Genomic DNA, 23,864 nt, shown 5'->3' with positions numbered 1-23,864 from the left:
CAAATTTGTAGCTCACTTTTGCGAATAACTTTACTGAAGACATTAAATATCTGCTTTAAAAGTTATTGCTTGTTGTTTATGGATTACCCTTTGCCCCCTAATTATTGTTCAATTTAGTAGTAAAGCATTTAAATTAGCCAAATATTATGCAAATTAAATTCCCATAAGGGAAAATTGGACTGAACCACTTTGTGCATTAAGGGCACAAAACCTAACTTAAATTAAGTTTTATTTTTTGTGTTTCGAATTCATCTCGTCAGTAACTAGCACCATTTGGGTGTCTAGTTAGACGATGTATCTAAACTAGTACCCAAATTAGCACTAGTTAGACACAAAAAATTCCAAACAGTTCACACGACACATGTGAACGTTCAAAGCAACTGACTTGTCCCGAGTGATGTCCCGGGAAGCAAGCACAGAGGCTCAGATTTGCTGACGAGAAAGCGAAAACGAACTCTTGTCTTTTGGCTCGGGAGCCAAACGCCTGGCATTACGCAATCTTAAATTCCCATAAGGGAAAATTGGACTGAACCACTTTGTGCATTAAGGGCACAAAACCTAACTTAAATTAAGTTTTATTTTTTGTGTTTCGAATTCATCTCGTCAGTAACTAGCACCATCTGGGTGTCTAGTTAGACGATGTATCTAAACTAGTACCCAAATTAGCACTAGTTCCAAACAGCCAAATATTATTTCGATAAAGTGAATTTCGTATTTCCTTTTTCTATCTCCAATCGCTAGAAATAACCGCCGAATAATTCCAAGTTATCTAGATGGAACTTGATCACTTATAGGTGCTAAAACGTTCATTTGCGCGATCCTTCTGACTGCAAATTGTCGAACTTATAAACATCGGATCGATCTGAAACATATCTCGGAAAATGAAAAGCGATATAAATAACTCCAAGCAACGGCGTAGCCAAAAGGAGGCTTTGGGGTTTAAAACCAACCCCCCCCCCCTTCCAAACAATAATAGGATTGAGTTAAAAATTTATTGATGGTGATTGATTTAATAATCTTTCCAATTATCTGATCAGGACTTTGATAACCTGTTGTTTTAAACATCATGATGACTTTTGAAAAATTGTGGAAATGGGATTCAGATCTACAACTAATCTATTTGGCTTGATCTCACAGTTGTGTAATCATATCAATATCAAATACCTGCATGAAAACCTTATAATAGAAATTCATTACAGAGTGCTGAAAACCATAATAATTTTCAGATTTCCTATCATATTGAGCTCACTTATGAAGGGATGTACTGTAATATTGATTAGGGTCTTTTTTAATAAGAAGCTAAATTGGAGTTGATTTATTGTCTATGACACTTAGAACTGCTCACCGAAAAATTGCATAACTTTCAACATTTGCTGAAAATGTTTTTATTTCGGAAATGCACTGAGTTGAGACGAAAACGTTATAGAATTAATAACGAGAATAACACTTTCCTAAAGTAGGGGAATTTATGAAAAATGGCGTTTTCCGTTTGACTCTAACAGGTCTTGATCGATTTTTGTTTTTGATTTTTGTTGTATAACCAATTATATGAATAGGTAAAATAAATTTTCGAAAACAGTAAATTAAGGTCAAGATCACTTCATTTTGAAACCGCCAATTTTTATACAAATGTTAAACAGCACATCATCTGATAAAATAATCTTGGCGTTACATCCTCCAAGAAGTATTTATGGAGAATTTACTCTTCAAATAAATTTAGCTCTAGATTTAATGTATTCAGCAACATTTTTAGGAGCAATATTTCAAAACACTTTTTGAAGACATAATGGCTTCATGTGCTCAGGATATCAAAATATTTTAGGCAATTTGTATTTTCCTTTAAAATCAATTATTATGATTTTACTTGTTATGATAAAGCTCTTCTCAATAATTTTAAAACTTCAAAGAAGAGGGTGGACAGTAAGTTCAATTTTCACCAAACCCTCCAGAAACCGAATTATAGAAGACTATGCCGCTGAGTCCAAGTAAGTAGTAACAAAGTCTATACTCGTACACAAGAAAGTTCTTCGAATACTGCCAATTGTCAGCGTCATATGAAAATATGCTTGATGGGTTCTAGTAGACGAACGAGGCTGACTTCTAGTAAATCATCTCTTGAGCATATTTTCTTTATCTTACAGATGCAAATATGCAAAAATAAAAATTTCAAGCTTCTTTAAGGGAAATTTATATTAAATATTCAGAAATAGTTATGAGATTACATCAAGGGATTATTTTATCAGCTTCGGTTTATTCTAAAAAAATAAAGAAATATGTCCCGAATCAGTAAATGTCCCCATTTCGTCAGCCTAAAATTCACCATGGGGCTGATAAACACGGATCTTTGCTATACTTACTATTCACTGTGTCCCACATTAATCGGTACAACCCATTTTTTGAGGATATTTTTTTCAATTGTATCGAGCTACAGCAAATGTTTGGTTGAAAACTACTATTATTTTATCAACTTCTTTCGAAATTTGGCGAGCCTACTCCTAGGGGCAGATCACTCTAAGAATGTATAACAAATTTGCATCAAATAAGAAAAAATGCATTTAATTTACATTTTTGCATCAGCTTTGCACTCCCTCGCAGAAAAGTTTCTTTAACAAACGTCCTACGCTGATCCACTTTGTTCGATGTTTTGTTAAATGTAGGGCTAGTTTTTCTGTAGGGTTTTGACGCCTTACACGGAACGCAAACAACATTGCACGCAACGCAAAATACATTATGAATTTCTATTTTGATGGAAATAAATGCATTTAATTTCGCTGATTTTTAAAAATGCATCACAAGTGATCTGCCCCTAGGCCTACTCCCATTCGTGCGATAGTTTATATAAATGTATCCTAAATTATTTGGTATACTTAAGGGTTTATATGTTTCGGATTGAGAAATTTTTGGGCAAATATACAATATTACAAAAGCTTTTTAAACAAGCTTTCCCTAATAAGGTTGTGAAAATTATAAAGTATTTGATAATGCTGTTGTAACGGCATATGTGAACATTCTTAATTGTATTATTTTTATGATACCGAGTTGTCACCGTTGTTCCACAATGCAGTTTAATTTTTATGGCTTGCGATGAGTACGGTCTCTTGAATTGCTGAACTGAAAATTATAGAATAAAAATTAGTTTTTAGTATTCTTCACAGATTTAGTTTTGCGAAAAAATGTTCCAGTAATGATAATGTTTTCCCTGACGAGATTTTAGAGATTTTGTGTGTTCTTTAGCGTTATGATTATCAATAATAATTCCAATCATACTACTGGGAAGTTACTTTCAGAAAAAGTCGATATCGAAGTAAAGTTTGCACTATGCACGCACGCAGTTCTCCCTACACAATGCATTGATTGAAAAATTTATATATGTAATTAACAGAGCATTAGTAATAATTCGTTTGTACGTCTAATTGGTGGGTCTTTTCCATTTTTCCATTCATTTGGTTTAGCCTTTGAGATGTCTAGCACTGATGTCCTATACTGATTTAAGCGTTTCTCTGAGTCCTGCCACTATCCTATATAGTATGTGTTATCAAAAACATCGCGAAGCATCAAGTTCTAAATGTTCTCAAACGATGTAATATCCGCAGAGAGTGATAAGAGTTATAAGAAATGACTTGTCACACATTTAACTGTTAAAAACGTTTTTATGAGAACAAATAGCCAAAACTATATTTTTTGAAACGGGAAAGTGCAGTTAAACTGATTGCATATGTAAAAATATACATGTTGTGTTTTGTTTTTTCTTAGTTTTACAGTTAGAAAAAAATCTACTACTATTACAACTACATATACCGACATGGCAAACCGGATTGGCCCAACAGTTGTAATACATGTTTTATGCGAGAAAATAGCCAAAACTATACCTTTTGATATCGATAAGTACAGGTCAACTTAGTATTAAAATGCATATGTAAAAATATGCATGCTGGGTTTTGTTTTCACTTAGTTGTATACTTAGCAAAACACTAGCTCTATTATTACAACTATACCGACATGGTAGGTTACCCAGACCCAATAGTTGTAATACACGTTTTTATTCGAAAGAGTAGTCAAAACAATACCGTTAGACATTTGAAAGTACAGTTTAACTTCTTATTAAAAAGTAAAATTAAACATATGTACGATCGGTTTAGTTTTCACTTAGTTATACGCATAGAAAAAAAAACTACTCCTGCTAGCGAAGTATTTATTTGTAAGTATTTAGTATGTCAAGTATTTTACTCTAACTCATTCATTTAACCGACGTATTTGAGCTGAAATAAATACTTCTTTTGAACTACTGCAAAAGTTTGTTTTATTTTGATAACTATTGCCAATTACCAATGAATATAAAATGTCGCTATAATTATTAACTCTACCTTTACAAGGAACCCTTTATTTAGAGAAGCGGAATTGCACACCATGTTTGTCAATTTTCAACCAATGTTTGATAGAAGGCTGCAACAGAAACCGCAATTTCTTACCTTTCCCATGAATCCAGATCCACCAGTAACGAATATGGTTTTGCCAGAGTACCATTTTTGAACAGGCGATAAAGACATTTTGGATCTAAAAAAAGAAAAACAAAAATAAAGGGTTTAATTACATTTTTCATCAAAGTAATCTAATGCCTTTTCTGAAAGTAAAATTCCTTCGAAACATTCTTCCAAATTTTCAATAAGATCCTAGCAATAGATATAAAAGCTGCAGCATGCTAAAGCGCACCACATTTACCACGAGCAGTGGTAGCTTTGAACTTTATGGGAGAGGAAGGGGGTGTCACAGGGTAAAGCATTTACGGTGAAAAAGGTCGATTCTCATATTTTTTGCGATACAGAGAGTGATAGTCTATAATTTAATTTGCACATAATAATGCAACATTTAAACTATATTTTCATTTCAAAATATTGAAAGTTCTTCATCACAGCTGCCTGCGGAGATTCACTGTCACTCGCTGAATTTTCATAATTTCTCAATATGCTGTTGAATCGCGTCTTTTACCGAAATAACATTGGAAACTCTGGAGTACGCAAGGGAAACACGAATTGGTTTGGTAACTACATTTTTAAAGTGAAATTTTTATTCACGTTGCGTTAACCTTCTTTAGGTGTTGCGATAACTTTTTAAGTTTTGCACCTAGAAGTTTAGAATTTCTTGACTTTTCCTCTTTCATGGAGAGCAACGATTTTCAATAGAGATCACAATTTTCGCTCATTCCTGTAGGTCTGTACAAAAAAAAGTTACGTATAAGGTGTTAGCGGGTCACATTGACGCCGATTTCAAACTCAGTTTTAAAACACATTTTCAACCAAATTTATATGAACTGGTACTTAAATTGTTTGTTAGAGTTTCAATTTTCAGTTTCTGGTAAATATTACCGCTTTCACCGCGTTGGTCAGTGGGAATCGGTGCCGAATGGAGTCATATTTGGCATCCATAGATGTATAGATGAACCGTCATCATAAATCACAGGTTTATTGACAAAATGCTAATAATAAACACAAACAAAACAAAAATGAGACTGCATATATTAAAATGTACATGATACGATTGATCTTGGATGTCCTGCATTACGAGTCCGATGCCAATTCTGGGGGTACAATAATATACCGCCGGAATCGGCCAAACATGACCCCATTCGGCACCGATTCCCACAGGTGAAAAACAGTAATATTTACCAGAAACTGAAAATTTACACTCTAACAAACAATTTAAGTACCAATTCATATAGATTTGGTTGAAAATGTGTCTAGAAACTGAGTTTGAAATTGGAGTCAATGTGACCCGCTAACACCCTATTCGTAACAAAAAGTTAATACCTAAAGAAGATTAAATTGTTTGTTAGAGTTTAAATTTTCACTTTCTGGTACATATTACCGGCAACAATCGACGGCTAAATCTCGGGCACGGAAGCTCTACGAGAAGATGCAGACAAAATATGGCTGTTGTGTGATGGACGACGAAACGTATATAAAAGCCGATTTTAAGCAAATTCCGGAGTTGGAGTTTTTCACCGACAAGAACAAGTTCTATGTGGACGACAAATTTAAGAAGAAGAAAATGTCGAAGTTTGCCTCCAAATATCTCATTTGGCAGGCCATCTGCTCTTGCGGACTGAGGAGTGAACCTTTCGTGACAAACGGCATAGTAAATGGCGAGATCTACAAATCTGAGTGCCTCGAGAAGCGCCCTTTGCCGTTCTTGCAGCGGCACGACGAAGCTCCGCTATTTTGGCCAGATTTGGCATCATGCCACTATTCTAAAAGTGTCCTGGAGTGGTATGAGGTCAATTTTGTCCATTTTGTTCCAAAGGACACGAATCCGCCAAACTGTCCGGAGATGCGCCCGGTGGAGCAGTACTGGGCAATGATGAAGCGGGAAGAGCAAGAAGACAGTCAAAGACGAGAAGGACATGTTAAGAAAATGGAAAAAAACTGAGAAACTGGTACCGGATGACACTGTAAAGACTTTGATGGAGGGCATCAAGCGAAAAAGCGTTCAATTTTACACTCAAGGCTCTATCGATTAACTTTTCTTTTGATTTTTGAAGTAAATATATGTATTAAACTACCCTAAAATTTTGGTTTGATTTTAAACATTATAAGAAAATTGGCATGATATTTTCGGTGTCGCAATAATTTCGTGTTCGGCCTTTAACGTTTCAATATGGCTGTCATACTTAATAGAATGATTTGAGGTTTAAGGCAATTTTATTAAAAATATGTTCTGCAATGTAGTATTAAAATTTGGAGTATGTATAACATGCAATAATACCGAAAATACTGTATTTTAAAAAATCTTTCAAACACTACCGAAAATGGTGATAATTTTCAGCTCATCTCGGCTAGAGCCGTCAATATGGTACACCAACGGAACACTTAAATGATGAAAAGTTTTAAATATAGGTCCGCTACAGATTTGTTTCTATCAACATTCGTATTTGGTTGCTTGGCGCGAACGGATGTCTGTACAATACAGAGAAATATTTGTGAGCTGTACACGACTGGCGGATGAATCTGTTTGTGTTGAGACGTGCTACTAGCAGAAGCCATCATTTTCATTTCAGATGGGTGTAAGAAAGCATACACACACGCGAAAAAACCGATTTCAAATCATCTGAATGAAGTTCGTTCCTGATTGGTTCCCGCTAATTTCATGAACCAAGCCGCAAATCTGGTCAGAAAGAATTGTCATTTCAGTCGGTTTCAGCAAGTCCACTAGTCGTGTGACTACGTTTCAAAATAGAAGCCCCATTTCAAAATTTCGGAAAAAAACCGAAGATCGCGTTTTGGAAGTTTGTAACTTTCATTGTACTTAACCAAAATACACAATGTTTAAACCAATCAGTCAGAAAAAAAATCAGGAATCTTGTATAAGATTTGTACGTATGTATAACTTGCACGAATAAAGAAAAATTTAAGGGTTGTGTACAAGACACGACCACGATGACATTAAAAATGCGACCATTTTTGTGAGCCAGCCATATTATTCGTGGATACATCCTGTAATGCCATCGACTTATGTAGGACTACACACAAAAGGTAACAAATCGTATCCTATACGAAATCTACTACACAATTGTTTTGATTATTTCCCAACAAATCGCGCAAAATCTGTTTGTTCTGTACAGCACCGCGCAAATAATTGACGTTGTAAAACAAATCGGCAACTTCAGTTGCCAAACACTTAGAAACGATCGAAGCATTTTTCCTTCAATGTCACTTTTCTAATTCAAATTTTTGTAGGTATTTTCTTGCTTCCGTTCAATTGGTCAGTTTATTTGTTTTATCGCGCATTTTCCGGATATTATTATAGAAAATAGTTATTTTCCAAAGCACGAAAAGGAAATTTCATTTGTAATTCTTCTATGAACGATTTTGTGGTCCTAATAAGGACCGTTTTTTGTGATTATATCGCCGATTCCTTGCAAAAACTATGCGACTTCTGTATACGTCTAGTGATGGAGGCAATTTTGAGAGCACCTTTGTTTGCTGCTGCTAACGAGAAGTATTCCTTCCAGGAACTAACGAAGCGGGTCGCCGACGACAAACGAACTGATTTCAACGATGATCAAATGCAAACTGAAAACATTTTCCTATAGACAATTCGTTTTACCTATCTCAGATGTGGTTCATCGTCAGAAAGGCGGCGTTAACAAGTAAACCACCAATCAAAGCACGGCTAATTAATGCTTTTACTAAATCATTACTATCAAAATTTACGGTAATCGTATCCTCTACGGAATCTACTACACAATTGTTTTAATTATTTCCCAACAAATCGCGCAAAAATCTATTTGTTCCGTACAGCACCGCGCAAATAACTGACGTTGGAAAACAAATCGGCATCTTCAGTTGTTAAAGAAACGATCGAAGCATTTTTCCGTCAATGTCACTTTTATGATTCAAATTTTTGTAGGTATTTTCTTGCTTCCGTCCAATTGGTCAGTTTATTTGTTTTATCGCACATTTTTCGGATATTATTTAATGTCAAAATTGATTTTCCGAAATCTATTATTATCTGGACCAGTACTATTCGGCTCGCGTATGTTAGTATTTCATTTCATAGTTAGCCACGCCTTTTTTGCGACGTTAAACCATGCAACGACTATAAGATATAAGGTTTACTTTAATTTTTCGTCATTCGTTTACATGTTCCCGATTCCGGTGGCAGTAGCATAAGCGGTAAAACAGCAGCAGCATCGCCAGGCCAACTACATGTGTGTGACATCGCCATAAGCGGTAAAACAGCAGCAGCATCGCCAGGCCAACTACATGTGTGTGTGACATCGCCAGACTGGCAGGTAGGATTTTAATACGGTTGTTGTAAAGGAAAAACACCACGAGTACTGGCGCTTCCGCATCGTTTAAAGTGACGGCCAAGGATAAGGCCAAGGATAAGTAGTAAGGAGGCTGCAGCGAAAAAACCCGAAGAAATCGAGAGAAGAAAAACCGTGGTGGAGGTAATGAGAAGGCTAAAAAACAGGCTGCAACAGAAGGCCAGCGCTGTCGCTGCAAAGGCGGTAGCAGCTGGCAATAAACATAAGGCCAAACCAACGAAGGCTGCAGAGAACAAGCCAAAGAAGGCCGCCGCACCTGCCAAGAAAGCCGCCCCTAAGATCACCGCCAGCAAGAAGTAAACTCGCGCATCCGCAATGTTGCCAAAACAGTCCTTTTCAGGACTAACAAAATCTACTTGTGAAGAATTATTAGTGCAAATTTTCAGTTAATGCTATTTCTCATACTTCTAGCCTGAGCAGCGCTCACCTATTCAAATTATGATAATAATTAGCAGATTTTTCTCATCGGCAAACAGATTATGTACTTTTCACTTCCAATAAAAAGACGAGCATGTAATATCTGACAACCGAAGTGATATGGATTTCAATTAAAAATTCTTGCAATATGATTTATTGGTCCTGAAAAGGACCATTGGTTTGTTTTATTGTGGGAGGAAAATACCGTTCGCTTCCGATAGCGGCGAATTTCTCACAGGGTGAAGACATAGACCTTCGAAACGCAGATAGTAGACGCAATACAATATTATTGTAAGAAACCCGGGACCAAACGCCATCTTTCTTTAATTGACCCAGCAACACCAATCATGTCAATATCGCACCCATGGACAATCGTTCAATCCGGAAATAGAGAGCAGAAGTCAGCAGCATCCAACGAGAATCGAATCCAGCGCATAATTGGCCAAAGCGAACATAAACGGTCCTTTTCAGGACCAGCATTATTTTAATGAAGAATTAATTAGAAGCCTCCCTTTTCCGAAAAATCCCGTTGATAACCCACATATTCATATAAATAATCCTAAGTGTATTCTACTTCACTCCGGTTATGTCTCTGATATTACCCACCCATCTTTTTTGCCCTGATTGGTCAGTGGTAATCGGTGCAGAATGAGGTCATGTTTGGCATCCATAGATGTATGCAGAACCGTCATCATAAATCACAGATTTATTGACAGAATACTAATTATAAGCATAAACAAAATGAAAATGAGAATGAATATATTAAATTTGGACATGGTACGACCGATCTTGGATGTCCCAGATTACGATTCCGGTAGATCTGAAACCTCCGTATAACTTGCTACTTTTACGGATGACCCGGATGATTTTCACGTAGAATCCAGGGTTAGTATTTGCCTCAGAGTATCAATATTATTTTAGATAGGATTTTATATAAACTTTCAAGCATATTACAAATTTTTAGGATCAGTTTCGTTGATTGACCACATTGTCGCTTGATCAATATTATGAGAAATACTATTGGACCGCCAAAATCGGCATCGGAATCGTAATCCGGGACGTCCAAGATCGGTCGTATCATGTCGAAATTTAATGTATGCATTCTCTTTTTAGTTTTGTTTGTGTCTATAATTAGTATTCTGCCAATAATCGTGCGATTTATGATGATGGTTCTGCATACATCTATAGACGCCAAACATGACCTCATTCGGCATTGATTCCCACAGACCAACCAAATCAAAAACGGTAATATTTACCAGAAAATGAAAATTTAAACTCTAACAAACAATTAAAGTACCAGTTCATATAGATTTGGTTAAAAATTGTGTTTTAAAACTGATTTCGAAATCGGGGTCAATATGACCTACTAACACCTTATTCGTAATTTTTTTTTGTTTCCGGATGAGCTAAAATTTTGAACTCTGTTGAAAATTGTTGCTCTACATTAAAGAGGAAAAGTCAAGAAATTCCAAACTTCTAGGTACAAATCTAAAAAAGCTAACGCATTTTGAAAGTTCATTTGGAGTCATATTGACCCCAACACCTAAAAAGGTTAAGTATCAGTTCATATAGATTTGGTTGAAAATGTGTCTTAAAACTGAGTTCGAAATCGGGGTCAATATGACCCGCTCAGGCTTGCGAAATATACCGGAGAACGACACGAATGAGCAGACAGCCATTCAACACAACTGGCGGCAGCTGTCGACTGTAGCAGCAGCGACTGGAAATGTCATGGATCTCATAACATTTTAATTCTGGAATGTTATGTTCGTTCTGTTCTGTAAGCTGTCTTTTTCTCCCGAGTCCGAGATAGACCAGTTGTGGTAAACAGCTACTCTTTCCCCATGCTGTCACCAATGAGCCCGAAAGTTCAGTTTACGTTATCCCAGTTAAGCTCAGCCGGAAATGAACCGGAATTCTGGCTGGTTCCAGTTCGTAATCCGGCTCCAGTGACACAACCGATTCTAGTTGGAATCGGTTGTGTCACTGGAGCCGGAATACGAACTGGAACCAGCCAGAATTCCAGTTCATTTCTGGCTGAACTTTACAGGGATAGAGTACTTGACAATCTGTAACTGTGTTAGTGTGTTCAACGATTTGTTTTCCTCCACCTGTCATAATTTCTGATAGGTGGAGGAAAACAAATCGAAAATAACTTTTCGGTCAGATTATTTGTTTTGTAGATTCATACCAGCCGGTATTGTACGTCTCCGAAATAAGTTTCAACGCGATACAGACCATTTAAACACGATTTCAAACGTTTAAATTGACTGACAGTTTTACATATAACAGCTGGAGGAAAACAAACCCCCAAGTAGTGTGAATGAAATTTATAACCATCGGATCGATCTGAAACATATCTCGAAAATGAAAAGCGAAATAAATAACTGCAAGCAACGGCGGCGTAGCCAAGAGAAGGCTTTAGGGTTTAACACCATACACCCCCTCACACTAAAAAAATATTTGATTGAAGTTAAAAATTAATTGATTTAATTCATTATTACAATAAGAATTATCTGATCCGTTCATAGATAAACTGTTGTTGTAAATATCATGAGGAATTTTGATAAATTGCCGGCATGTGGTCCTAATATGTAACTAATCTATTGGTCTTGATTTCACAGTTGTCTAATAGCATCAATATCAAATATCTGCCTGAAAACATTCCAATAGAAAATTCAAGAGTTCTGAAATCAGTCATAAACCTCAGATTTCCTTTCATATTAAGCTCGCTTTCGAAGAGATGTACTGTAACAAGGGTCTTTATTTAAGGACATTATACAAGGAAGCCAGGCTACCCCCTTCCTCTCTCCTTCCCCTGCCTAACCCTGCATCAGGCACCAACCATGGTGAAAATGCATTTTTCAATACACTAACCTTGCAAGATTTTCACCAAATTGCTACTCAAGGAAGATAGAATATTCCACTACCAATTGCAATTGAGTTTTTGGAAAAATAATAACGATTGCACTTGATTTGTGCAAAAGTATCACTTGGAGTTTCTTCTTGGATTCATATTATTACTTTCGTCTCACATCTACTACACTTTTTCAAACACACTTTTTTCACATTTCGTGTCAAAACGCACCAACGAAACTTTAATCGATTGTTCACGAAACTCGAAACATTCTACTAATGTGTAAACAGTGATGTCCCTATTCTCTGTGCAGTAAAGAGAAATTGAAATTACTCCCCACACTCTGGCAAGCAAAACGAGAGCGCTTCTCTTTCGTTCATATACACCACCGTGTTTGATATGTGTAAGCGCACGTTGATTGCAGAGGTAATTTTTCATACACCCAACACTGGAACGAGCTAGAGTGTGGAGAAGAGCTCTTGAAATTCTCTGTGGCGCGCTCAGATAAATTCGCCACAGCGCGCGCCCCAGAGTCGCTGTGGTGTATTCACTGGCGTGGTTTCACTGGCGTGTATTCACTGGCGTGTGATCTTTGGTTTGTTTTCGTCTTACAAGCGGCATTGCGAGTGAGATTGATTTAATTTGCACAGGTTGTTGCGTTGTGTTGTGTGGATGGCGGTGGCTTATTTCAAGCTTATATGATTTTCTACTGAAGATTTCATAGTTGCTTGGTAAAGCTTGCGAGTTTATAGAGTGTTGTTACACTATCGTGGGAAACCTGAAGTATTCGAGCCTAGGGGCAAACAAGGAAAAGGTTTTACGTATCAATGTATCGGCTGGTATAAACAAAGTTTTATAATGATCTGTAGTATCAGATTAATCGTGTAACAGATGTAAGACGGGATTTGTACATCCACATTAGGAACGGCCTATTATTTGTTCGACTGAATAACTCAATGGTAAGTTAACTTATTTTGATTGCGAATTTGGCGACGCCAAAAAGTAAAGTGATCCATTACAAGTAATGTGCTGGTATTACACACGTTTTCGATTATTATCATACGCAGGCATTGTAATTCTCTCTCACTCACGCGAGAAGAGGCTTATCCGATGTCCAACTTTTTCGAGATAAAGTCCACATAAAACAAGATAACGTTCACGAGAATTCGCATTGTTACTTGTTTTTTTTTTGTAGCGCGTTATTAAAAATAATGACGTGCCAATTTAGAAGCGCTTCTATTTGACCGGTACAGTGCTTTCAAGGGGTTACATCACTGTAGATTTTTTAAAACATTTAATTTTTATTTATTAGTTGAATTTTGTTTACTGGTGCTTTAGGATGCTGAAAATGATATTCCAAAAAATGAATCGCGAAAACAATAAATAAATATTCAAATTTTTTCGCAACGCCTCTTATGTATACCTCGAGTATACTGAAAACGTTAACCGTGTTTTTCTCGAAATATTTTTTTTTTGATCTGGCCGGAAATGTAACTCGAACAAATGATTTTTGATCAGCCTAAAATTTTTACAGCATGTTCAAGATTACTTTCTCCAGCGATGTACGTGGGATTTAATTTTTTCATTGCATAATTTTTTAATATGCAAATTTTGTGTCGATTTTTAACACATTTTTAGCGTTTTTCGACTAAAAAATGTGCCATTTCGCGAAAAATCAAGACATAGAAAAAATCTTACGTATGCTGCTTGTTGTCGTTCTAAGAAGTTTAAAAAGCTTTGGTTTTTGACTCTGGATCAAAAATTACGGGACATAGAGCTCCGGCCGTGGACCCCTTCCAAAAAAAAACTCCCCGACGGGAAAGTGCTGCACAACCGCCATCTTGTGACGAAATTACTCGAATAAATCATTTTTTTGTAATAACGTAATGTTATATATCTCATTAACCCTCTGGAAGTCGCGCTTATGGCCCACTGAACGAGCAGCCGCTGATGCTTTAAGACGGGTTCGCTAGATTTTCAGAGAAGCGTGCACTGCCGGAAAGTTAAACAAGATCTCGATTCATCTCATTATTGCGTCAAGATAAATTCCCGAAATATGCCTATTTTTCGTGCTCTATAGTGGTGTAACCCCTCAATAATTAGTTCTGGAATCTTTTGACGGCATTTTTCTTCTGTGCCATCATTTAAATAAATTAGCTGGTTTTCTCTCGAATTTCCATGCGATGGAATAATAAGAGAGAGAATTAAAATTGAAACCTAACATGTTCGGGTACGAGTATAGCAAATAAGTTCAAAATGGCAAATCCACCGTCTTTGCAGTACATACTAAATTGTTCCAAAGAACGTTTATCTGTTTACCGTGATTTTATAATTTGTAAAACTTAAAATATTAAGTTTATGTATCAGAGAATGTTTATGACCTCACCGAATAAAAATCTTCTTGTGTAAACCTTGAACCTATAGTTGATTTCGTGACGTGAGGATGTGCTTTTGTTTTCATTTCGATCCGAAAAAGGAATACGATCTACGTTTATCCCAAAAATTAACGTAAACTTCGTATTCTATACATATATTAATCAATTCACCTGTAAGTATTCATGCATACACCTCGAATCGAGTACACTACCGTGATTTTTATTCTTAGTCCAATTAGGTGATTAAAATTTTCTGATAAACAGAAATATAGGATTTGATTCCTGATGAAATAAGTTTTTATGGATATTTAGTAATATTATATCAGACAATACTAATTATCCTCAACATATTCCATTTTCTTCTCAAAATTTATCAATTTCGAATGCTCTAGTAATGCTAAAAAAGTAAATACATAATAGTTTAATAGTTCCGCACTTAAGCTGTGAGTCGCATTTTAGTCATGCTTGGGTCAGTAAAAGCCAGATATTTTACGCTTTTTTGGCTATTCTCGAGCGACGTAGCGATACAAAAAAATAATTCGTTCTAATTCTAATATAAATTTTTTGAAAATCTACACTTGTACTGCATTACAACGATAGCATTAGTTAGACTAATAATATAGTGCAATAAAAGCAAAATGTTGAAAGTTGTTCTACGTGGCTTATGAACTGCCCTTGAATTTTAATTGCAAATATGGGAAATCGTTCAACGTATCTTTGGTATGTGTGCAAAGAACTAGAATATTTAAGTGAAAATTCTGCTAAAAAATCGATGAAAAGTTCTATGGGCGATGTCAATATATTAAACGAAAGCATTTAATCCCAAAAATGATAAAAAAAATGTTAAGATTGTTTATTAACCAATTTATGTATGTGAAACTTCTTGTACCATTACCACTACCATTAATATAGCCATTGCTAATTACGGCTCCTATGGGACATGCAACTATAGATACATTAGCTCAACTATATATAACTTTCATACTTGGTCATATAAACAACGGGTTGTTAAGAACCGGCCACCATACCAGAATTTGCTTTTTCCATATATATATTTTGACAACATACCATTCAAGCACCATTTTAATTCTTTCCCATTTTAATTCTGTCGATTGATGAATTTTTTTTTATACGATGGCTTCTGAAGAAAGCTTCGTTGACACTAAAGTAGCCTGACGCTTTATCCTATTGAGCTATCGCCGTAATATTATAGAACGTAGTTTTTTATATCATGTTAATCTACAGGTTTTTGGAATCTTTGAAAATCCCTCGGAAATCCCCTGTTCGAAGATCGTGCAAGATGTTTTCATAAGGCGAACTTTTTTCTATATTTTCGTTGATATAAAAGTTCGCCAGCGATGATTTTCTTCTTCCGATATTTGCTTGAGCCGAATAATGTTCCCAAACATCGGCACTCTTGAAGTTCACTGACGATTTTTTCCGTAGCGATATTTTACATCAGTGAACTTTTTATTAGAAAATCGGCGATGAAAAGATTCTGTTGTGAACATTGATATTTTGATATTTTCCCAACACTACCTTTTTGATAAAACACCTCATTCAAGAAAGTTATAATGAGGAATAATTTATCACACAAAAATCGCTTGTTTAAACTTGAGGAAACACCTTACTTGTTACTTGAAAATTTCATAGAGATTGACAGAGATTCCGACAGATACTACCAGATACCTAATATTTTGTTTTGCTGTTGATATTACGTGCAATGAATCCGTGCATTATAATTACGGTCTAAAATACTAACTGACGCAAAAATCTAGAATACGTATAATAAACATTGTTGCTGCTGACCCATTTATAACATCCTTTTATGGAACACAAGATTCATTGTTCATTTAAAATAAGCGTGAACACTAGTGGCCTTTTTTCCTGACCCCGAAACTGAGCCAATTCATTTCGCTAATTGACGCGCAGAATCCCTATTAACTATTAATACTTATAACACGAGTTTGCATATCAGGTGCCTCTGGTCATTATAAAACTCTCTAAACGATGATACGTAAAAAGTTTTCCCAATTTGCTCCGAGGACCGAGTACTTTTAGTTTTGTAGGTAGTGTAACAATATTTTATAAACTCGTTCGATTTACCAAGCAACTAGTATGAAATCTTCAGTAGAAAATAATATAAGCTTGAAATAAACCACCACCATCCACACAACACAAGGCAACAACCTGTGCAAATCAAATCAATCTCATTCGCAATGCCGCTTGTAAGACGAAAACAAACCAAAGATCACACTCCAGTGAATGCACGCCAGTGAAACCACGCCAGTGAATACACCACAGCGACACTGGGGCGCGCGCGGTGGTGACTTTATCTGAGCGCGCCACAGAGAATTTAAAGAGCAAGAGAGCACGGTTATCTCGCACCCAACTACCTCAACACCAGCGCACACTTGAAATCGGTCTATACAGCTCCGAAAGAAAGAGCGTTCTGTTTTTTTCTGTGGTGTGTGATCATTGTATCCTCTGTGTAGGCATCACACTTACGCGCCAGTGCATCACTAGAGTGAAATGCCATCACTGTGTGTAAATTGCTATCGGAAAACACCGGAAAACTCGCATTTGTGCGTTTAAATTTTTACTTCGGTTTTTAATTTTCCGCAATGTAAACAATCGCGACCGGAACTAGTATTGGTGAAACCCCCCAACTTGTTTGAAAGTGGTGCCAAAACTGATTTAAAGAAATTGTTTAAAAGTACCTCTAGATATTTTTATTTTGACTCATGGTGCATCAGTCAACTAATTCCAACAAAGCAAAATTACTTTATTTTCGACTTAGTTATGAAACAAATGTTTGTAGTGAAATAATAACGCATGTTTCGAGAATATTAATCCCGAGTAAAACTTGCGCTCCAAGACATCCGCAACACTGTAAGAATAGCTGGAGCTGCAAAAAGTAAACATTCAGTTCAAGTATTGCAATCAAACGAAATGCCTCTATCGACAATAAAGAAGCGCTCTCGTTCGCGAAATTCGAAACAGATCAATACCGGAGCAGACAATGAAGGATGTTTTGAAATCGGGAGATACACGGAAATCGTGGCATTCGGTGTCTGGAGGCAAGATGTCATTCACTGGGTTCTTGCTCCCATATCTTTAGAAGCAACTAAATTAGAGGTCGCTCGCTGTTAATTTATTTCATCGCCCAAGCATTTTGTTTTTTAATATATGTATTGTTGCATTAAGTTAATGAGTTAATAACAAAACATGAGCCGAAATTCGGTAGTGTGTCCGGTCAAACACTTTTGGCTGTAAAATAATGAACAATCATCTTGATAGAAAAAAGTATGCATGTTTGCATACTTGTGAAAAGCCTGATGGTTTCTGCGAATGCCAGCTTGATTTTTATATTGCGTTTTATTCGTAAGAAGAGTTTTTTCATAATATTGTTACTTTATTTGCGTTGGGGTGCGATAATACCCCAAGAAACAGTTCTAGGGTTGAGATAGGGTCCGGTATTCTGATGTCCCATGGAGTGGTTCAGTTGAAGCAAAATTTTCGATTTTTATATATTGGCCCCAGATTACTCCACCAAAATTGGTTCAAATCTGTGTAGGTTGATTACATGTGCCTTGATCACTTCGTGCGGAATGACCCATATAAGAGAAGAGCGAGTAATATTAGACCAGTGTTAGCAGTGATATGCGCCGCTTGATAACCGCTTTATTGCGTCCTCGTAATGCGAAAGAATTACTGTAGTGAATAAATTCAAACCAGATTCACGAACAACCCAAAAATGAATAACGTACAAGTTAAATCGGTTGCATTCTTATAGGTGAATTGATCACTTTACAATTCACAACAAACTTTGACAGCTTATTTCTACAACAGTAGTGGTAACATCCAGTCTCTTTTTACAAACACCATCACTGTATGGAGAAAATGTAAATCTATTAATACTACATAAAATTTTCCTGGCTTCTACATATCTTCACCTTAATAGGAAGCGAAGTTAAAATTGATTTAATGTCTATGAAACATAGAACTGCTCACCAAAAATTGCATATCTTTCTACATTTGCTAAAAATGTTTTTGCCTTTCTCATTCACTCTAAAAATCGTCAATCTAATCCCGGCCGGGAGGGCCGAGTGTCACGTGCCATTCGACTCAGTTCGTCGAGATCAGAAAATGTTTGTGTATGTATGTATGTGTGTATGTGGAAAAAGTGTCACCTCTGTTTCTCAGAGATGGCTGGACCGATTGTCACAAACTTAATCTTAAATGAAAGGTACAACCTTCCCATCTGCTACTGAAATTTTTATTGATTGGACTTCCGGTTCCGGAGTTACGGGTTGAAGAGTGCAATCACACAGCAAATTCCCATATAAACTGAAATGAAAAATTCTCAAAGGGGGGAGCTAGGGAAAATTTCAAAATCAAATTTATATTTTTGATGCCAAATGACTTTAAAATGCACGAAACATTGAGATTTGATGTAACCTCGAAAAAATATTTTTTGTCAAAAATTGACTTTTTTGGACTTTGGTAGGGGAATTGTGGGAAAACCGACACTGTGGGTAAAACCGACGCCCCACAACTTTTCCTATAAATCAAATTTTTATTCATTTCATAATGACACATTATTATTAGTACGTTTATGTAGAGCATTTGAAGAAAAAATGGATTTACGTTAATGCGCCGAATGTCATAAAAATAAACAAAACATACGACAGCAGCGTTTATACTCGTCTGGATGTTAAATTTTGTTGGTAGATTATAAGGTTTTAATCGAACAAAAGCTTTTCAAATATCCACATTTTTCAGAACCTATTATTATCGGCCTTTCCTATGATCAACTAGGTGCATTGAAGACGAGTTTGATAAATTCAATATTTTTAATAGCTTTTATAAAAAAAAATGTGCGCTGTTGGGGTAAAACCAACACCCTATGGTTCGGGTAAAACCGACACGCTGTTAAGATGGTTGTGTATACTTGCGATTCATTGCAAAATGCTGGAGATCTTTGTGACACTTCAATTAGCCTATCAGAACACTATAGTATTAGCAGAAATACATAGAAATACTTTTATTGTGTTTATTTCTGTAAGTCTCTTTAATAATCAAAAATTGGAATTGTTGCTTATCTGATTCTATCGAAGCTTTTGCTATTTCTGCAAAAAGGTCATCAAACCGAATTTCTAGTGTTCTCTTGGTTTGTCATAGACGAATTTTATCACAATGAGACAATGATCTTATGTATACCCCAATAGATCGTTTATGATCAGAGTCCAAAAAATCAAATCTGAAAAAGATAATTTTACCAAGAAGTGTGTGTGTGTCACTTATAAGTGAATGAATCCAATTAGCAGAACGTAGAACGCTTGTAAAACTTCTCTTACGAAATAAAATGACACTGAAGGGTGCAATGATGTGCGCAAGGATTATTTGGAAATACTCATATCAAGAAATAATCCTATAGCATAAAATACTCTTATTTATAGTACTACGCTTTCGAACATTGTCCCACTCACTACATGATTAAGCAATCAAAAGCACATATTTGCATCATACATACTCACACTTTATTAATCACGCATATATCTCATTTTTAATAAAGATAAAGATTCCAATAAAGTGGAGAGAAAATAAAGGGGATGTCGATCTTACCCCGATGCCGATTTTACCCGCAGTGCCTACAAAAAGTCACTTTGTTTTCCAAGTTTTACAACCAATAATTTTTAATGAATTAATTTTTTGAAGCGCTGAAAAAATTAAGAATTTTCTGAAAAAGAATTCTGCACTCAAAATTATAATTTTAATGGTTTTGTGGCAACTCAGAAAAAGTGTTAAGCTTAAGGTGTCGGTTTTAACCACAATTCCCATACATTTTTGCCTTTCTCATATAGAAAGGTTATGCAATCACGCTAAAAATCGTCAATCATACCCGATTTAGTCAATGTTCCCATTTTGTCAGCCTAAAATACACCATGAGAATGATAAAAACGGGTCTTTATTCTATGTATTACTCACTGTGTCCCACATTAATAAGTAAATTCCATTTTCGGGGATTTTTTTATTGCATCGAACTACAACAATTTTTGTGTTCGATGCAATAAAAAGACCCTTCCACAAGGAATAGGCAACGGAATACTTTTTAACTTCTTTAGTCCACACGAATATGAAATAACCGAACTCGTGACAGCATATGCATACTGCATATCAAGGAGTAGTCAGAGAGGCAAAGAGAATTCCATCTCTAAAGCTTCGTCGAGCAGCGTACAGCGAGATGGTGCCGTAGCAGTCCAAACAAACACCCCTGATAGCGAAATCTGGTTTATCCACTCACCACGTATGGAAATGGTCATATACACGCATGCTGAGTATAGGTACTCTCGTGTTACGGAGAAAATTTCTTCTCCACAACTCGTGTCTGGTAGACCCATACCAGCGGGCCTGGTTGAAAAGGAAACACTGCATGTACGAATGAGACCCGATGTAATAACAAAATATAACAACAAACAATAACGAGTTCTAACCAGACGGTACATCATGGAACACCTTGTGTGGAAAATGTTGAGGAGAATGCATCACAACAAATTGCCCACACATCGTCGGCAAACCAATCCGAAACACAGTCTTCAATAACATCACCAGAACCACAAACGTTTGCCAATTTTGTGGCAACTATTCAAGCCATAATAACAACTGTAAAATCAGCATAAAATGCTTCAGAATCAACTGCTAGCACCATCGGCGAGGAAGCAAATAAGAACGACAACGGCTTTACGCTCGTGACCCGTAAGGGCCATAGGAAAGGAGGAACATCTGATCGTGAACATAAAGGCACTACAAACGATGATGACATTGACGGCAACGATGAAAACGCAATGGACCCACAAGATATTTTCCCGCCGCGAAAGAAAGTCTCCCCCTGCAATAAAAAGTTGCGTGGACGAGATCCAAAGGACGCTCAATAACTTTTGTTTTCATGCATTTTTATATTGTAATTATTTAAGAGACCCACGGCTCCGTTAAGCTACCGCAATGAGCCGTGTCAAATAAACAAATTTAAAAAAAACGAGTTCTTACTTTCTCGGTCTATCTGTATGCATGTGAAAAACATCGAAACTATGACAACTTTTTTTCTTTATACTTCGAAAATACGAAACCGCATGTACAAATGCGAACCGATGTCGAAAAGCAAGCACTCCTGCGGAACGAAAAGGAGATTACGAATTCTTGATTTTCCTTTCTTTCGCACACCAAATATAAAAAATCAACAAAACCATGCCAACCATCAGCGAAGAGCAAGAAAACATCACCTACAAATTGCATACTGTACTGCAATTTCGCACTTTGCATTATTGTTTAATATTTCATGCATGACCCTCTCCAGGCAATCCTTTTACATTTCTTATAAAAGAAATGTATAGAATTCGCTCAAACTTTCAAGATTTTTTCCGAGGCCCGGAGGGCCGAGTCTTATATACCAATCGACTCAGTTCGACGATTTGAGACAATGTCTGTGTGTGTGTCTGTGTGTGTGTATGTAACGGACAAATTCTCATTCGTGTTTCTCAGCAATGGCTGAACCGATCTTATCCAAACCAATTTTAAATGAAAGAACTAAAAAATAGTATGAACGCTATTCATTTGTTTTTGATTCTGATGTTTAGTTTCCAAGATAATAATGTTTGAATGCGTAAAAATGGCGTTTTTTGCAGTTTTTTTAAAATTAACTTGAAATTGACAATATAGATTAACAATTGATATGTTTTTAGACAGCTTTAACGAATACCTTTCGAACAAGCTATAGATTGTTGAAATCGGACTATTATCAAAAGAGATATTTAACATTAAATGCGGACGAAAGATTTTTATCATTTCCCATTGCCAGAAATATGACCAAAAACATGTAATCTATTATTAACGCCAAAACGGCTTATTTTAGGTCAATAGTATCTTCGGAGAATTTAATGGAGGTAATATGCCCTTTCTTTTGGTATTGTGCTTTTGCTGATTAATCCCCCTGTGAGTGAGATATTTTCACAAATTTTCTTGGAAGTGATTATATCGAAATGATGTCTTTAGCAAATTTGTAGCTCTTACTTTTGCGAATAACTTTACTGAAGGCTATAAATACCTATTTTGAATACTTTAAAAGTTAATGCTTGTTGTTTGTGGATTACTCTTTGTCGCCTATTTATTGTTCAATATAGTAATAATCCATTGAAATAAGCTAAACATTATTTCGATAAAATGAATTTTGTATTTCATTTTTCTATCTACAACCGCTAGAAATAATCACCGAACACTTCCAAGTTGTCTGGAAGGAACTTGATAACTTATCAGTGCAAAAATGTTCATTTGTGCGAACCTTCTGACTGCAATTTTTCTAACTTATAACCATCGGATCGATCTGAAACATATCGGAAAATGAAAAACGAAATAAATAACTCCAAGCAACGGCGTAGCCAAGAGAAGGTTTTGAGGTTTAACACCATACAACCCCCCCACCACCACCACACCCAAAAAAAATTGGATTGAAGTTGAAAATTTATTGATGCAGACTGATTTCATTCAATATTACAATAACAATTATCTGATCTGTAGATTGATAACCTGTTGTTGTAAACATCATGAGGACTTTTTATAAATTGTCGGAATGGGGTCCTGATATGTAACTGATCTATTGGTCTTGATTTCACAGTTGTCTAATATCATCAATATCAAATTCCTGCCTGAAAACATTCCAATAGAAAATTCCAGAGTTCTGTAATCAATCATAATCCTCAGAATTATTTTCAAATTGAGCTCGTTTTTGTAGAAATGTACTGTAATAGGGGTCTTTATTTAATAGGAAGCAAAGTTGAAATTGATTTAATGTCTATGAAACATAGAACTGCTCAACAAAAAAATGCATAAATTTCAACATTTGCAAAAAATGTTTTTGCCTTTCTCATTCACTCTAAAATTCGTCAATCTAATCCCGACCCGAGTGTCATATGCCAATCGACTGAGTTCGTCGAGATCGGAAAATGTCTGTGTGTGTATGTACGTGTGTGTATGTGTGTATGTGGAAAAAATATAACCCCTGTTTCTCAGAGATGGCTGGACCGATTTGCACAAAGTTAGTCTCAAATGAAAGGTACAACCTTCCCATCGGCTACTATTGAATTTTTATTGATTGAACTTCCGGTTCCGGAGTTACGAGTTGAAGAGTGCAATCACACAGCAAATTCCCATATAAACTGAAATGAAAAATTTTCAAAACCAAATTTGTATTTTTGATGCCAAATGACTTTAAAATGCATGAAACATTGAGATGTTTGACAAAAATTGACTTCTTTGGACTTTGGTACATTGTTGCTTTTCTTATATAGAAAGGTTATGCAATCACTCCAAAAATCGTCAATCATACCGGCCGGGA

General features: G+C 36.0%; 1 protein-coding gene across 4 annotated transcripts in view; it reads right to left on the bottom strand.

Moving 5' to 3' along the window:
* LOC131682921 (putative fatty acyl-CoA reductase CG5065) overlaps window positions 1-23,864 on the bottom strand; it is an 833,091-nt gene that overhangs the window by 575,473 nt on the left and 233,754 nt on the right. For all 4 annotated transcript variants that reach the window (XM_058964735.1, XM_058964737.1, XM_058964736.1 and 1 more), the window contains exon 2: window positions 4,470-4,554. In XM_058964735.1, coding sequence (XP_058820718.1) covers window positions 4,470-4,547 — 78 coding nt within the window. In that variant the 5' untranslated portion in view covers window positions 4,548-4,554. The remainder of the gene's footprint in view (window positions 1-4,469; window positions 4,555-23,864) is intronic.

Source organism: Topomyia yanbarensis, chromosome 2 (assembly GCF_030247195.1).
Source record: "Topomyia yanbarensis strain Yona2022 chromosome 2, ASM3024719v1, whole genome shotgun sequence".
Taxonomy (NCBI): Eukaryota; Metazoa; Arthropoda; class Insecta; order Diptera; family Culicidae; genus Topomyia; species Topomyia yanbarensis.
The sequence above is the reverse complement of the archived record's forward strand: the minus strand, read 5'-3'. Positions and strand labels throughout refer to the sequence as shown.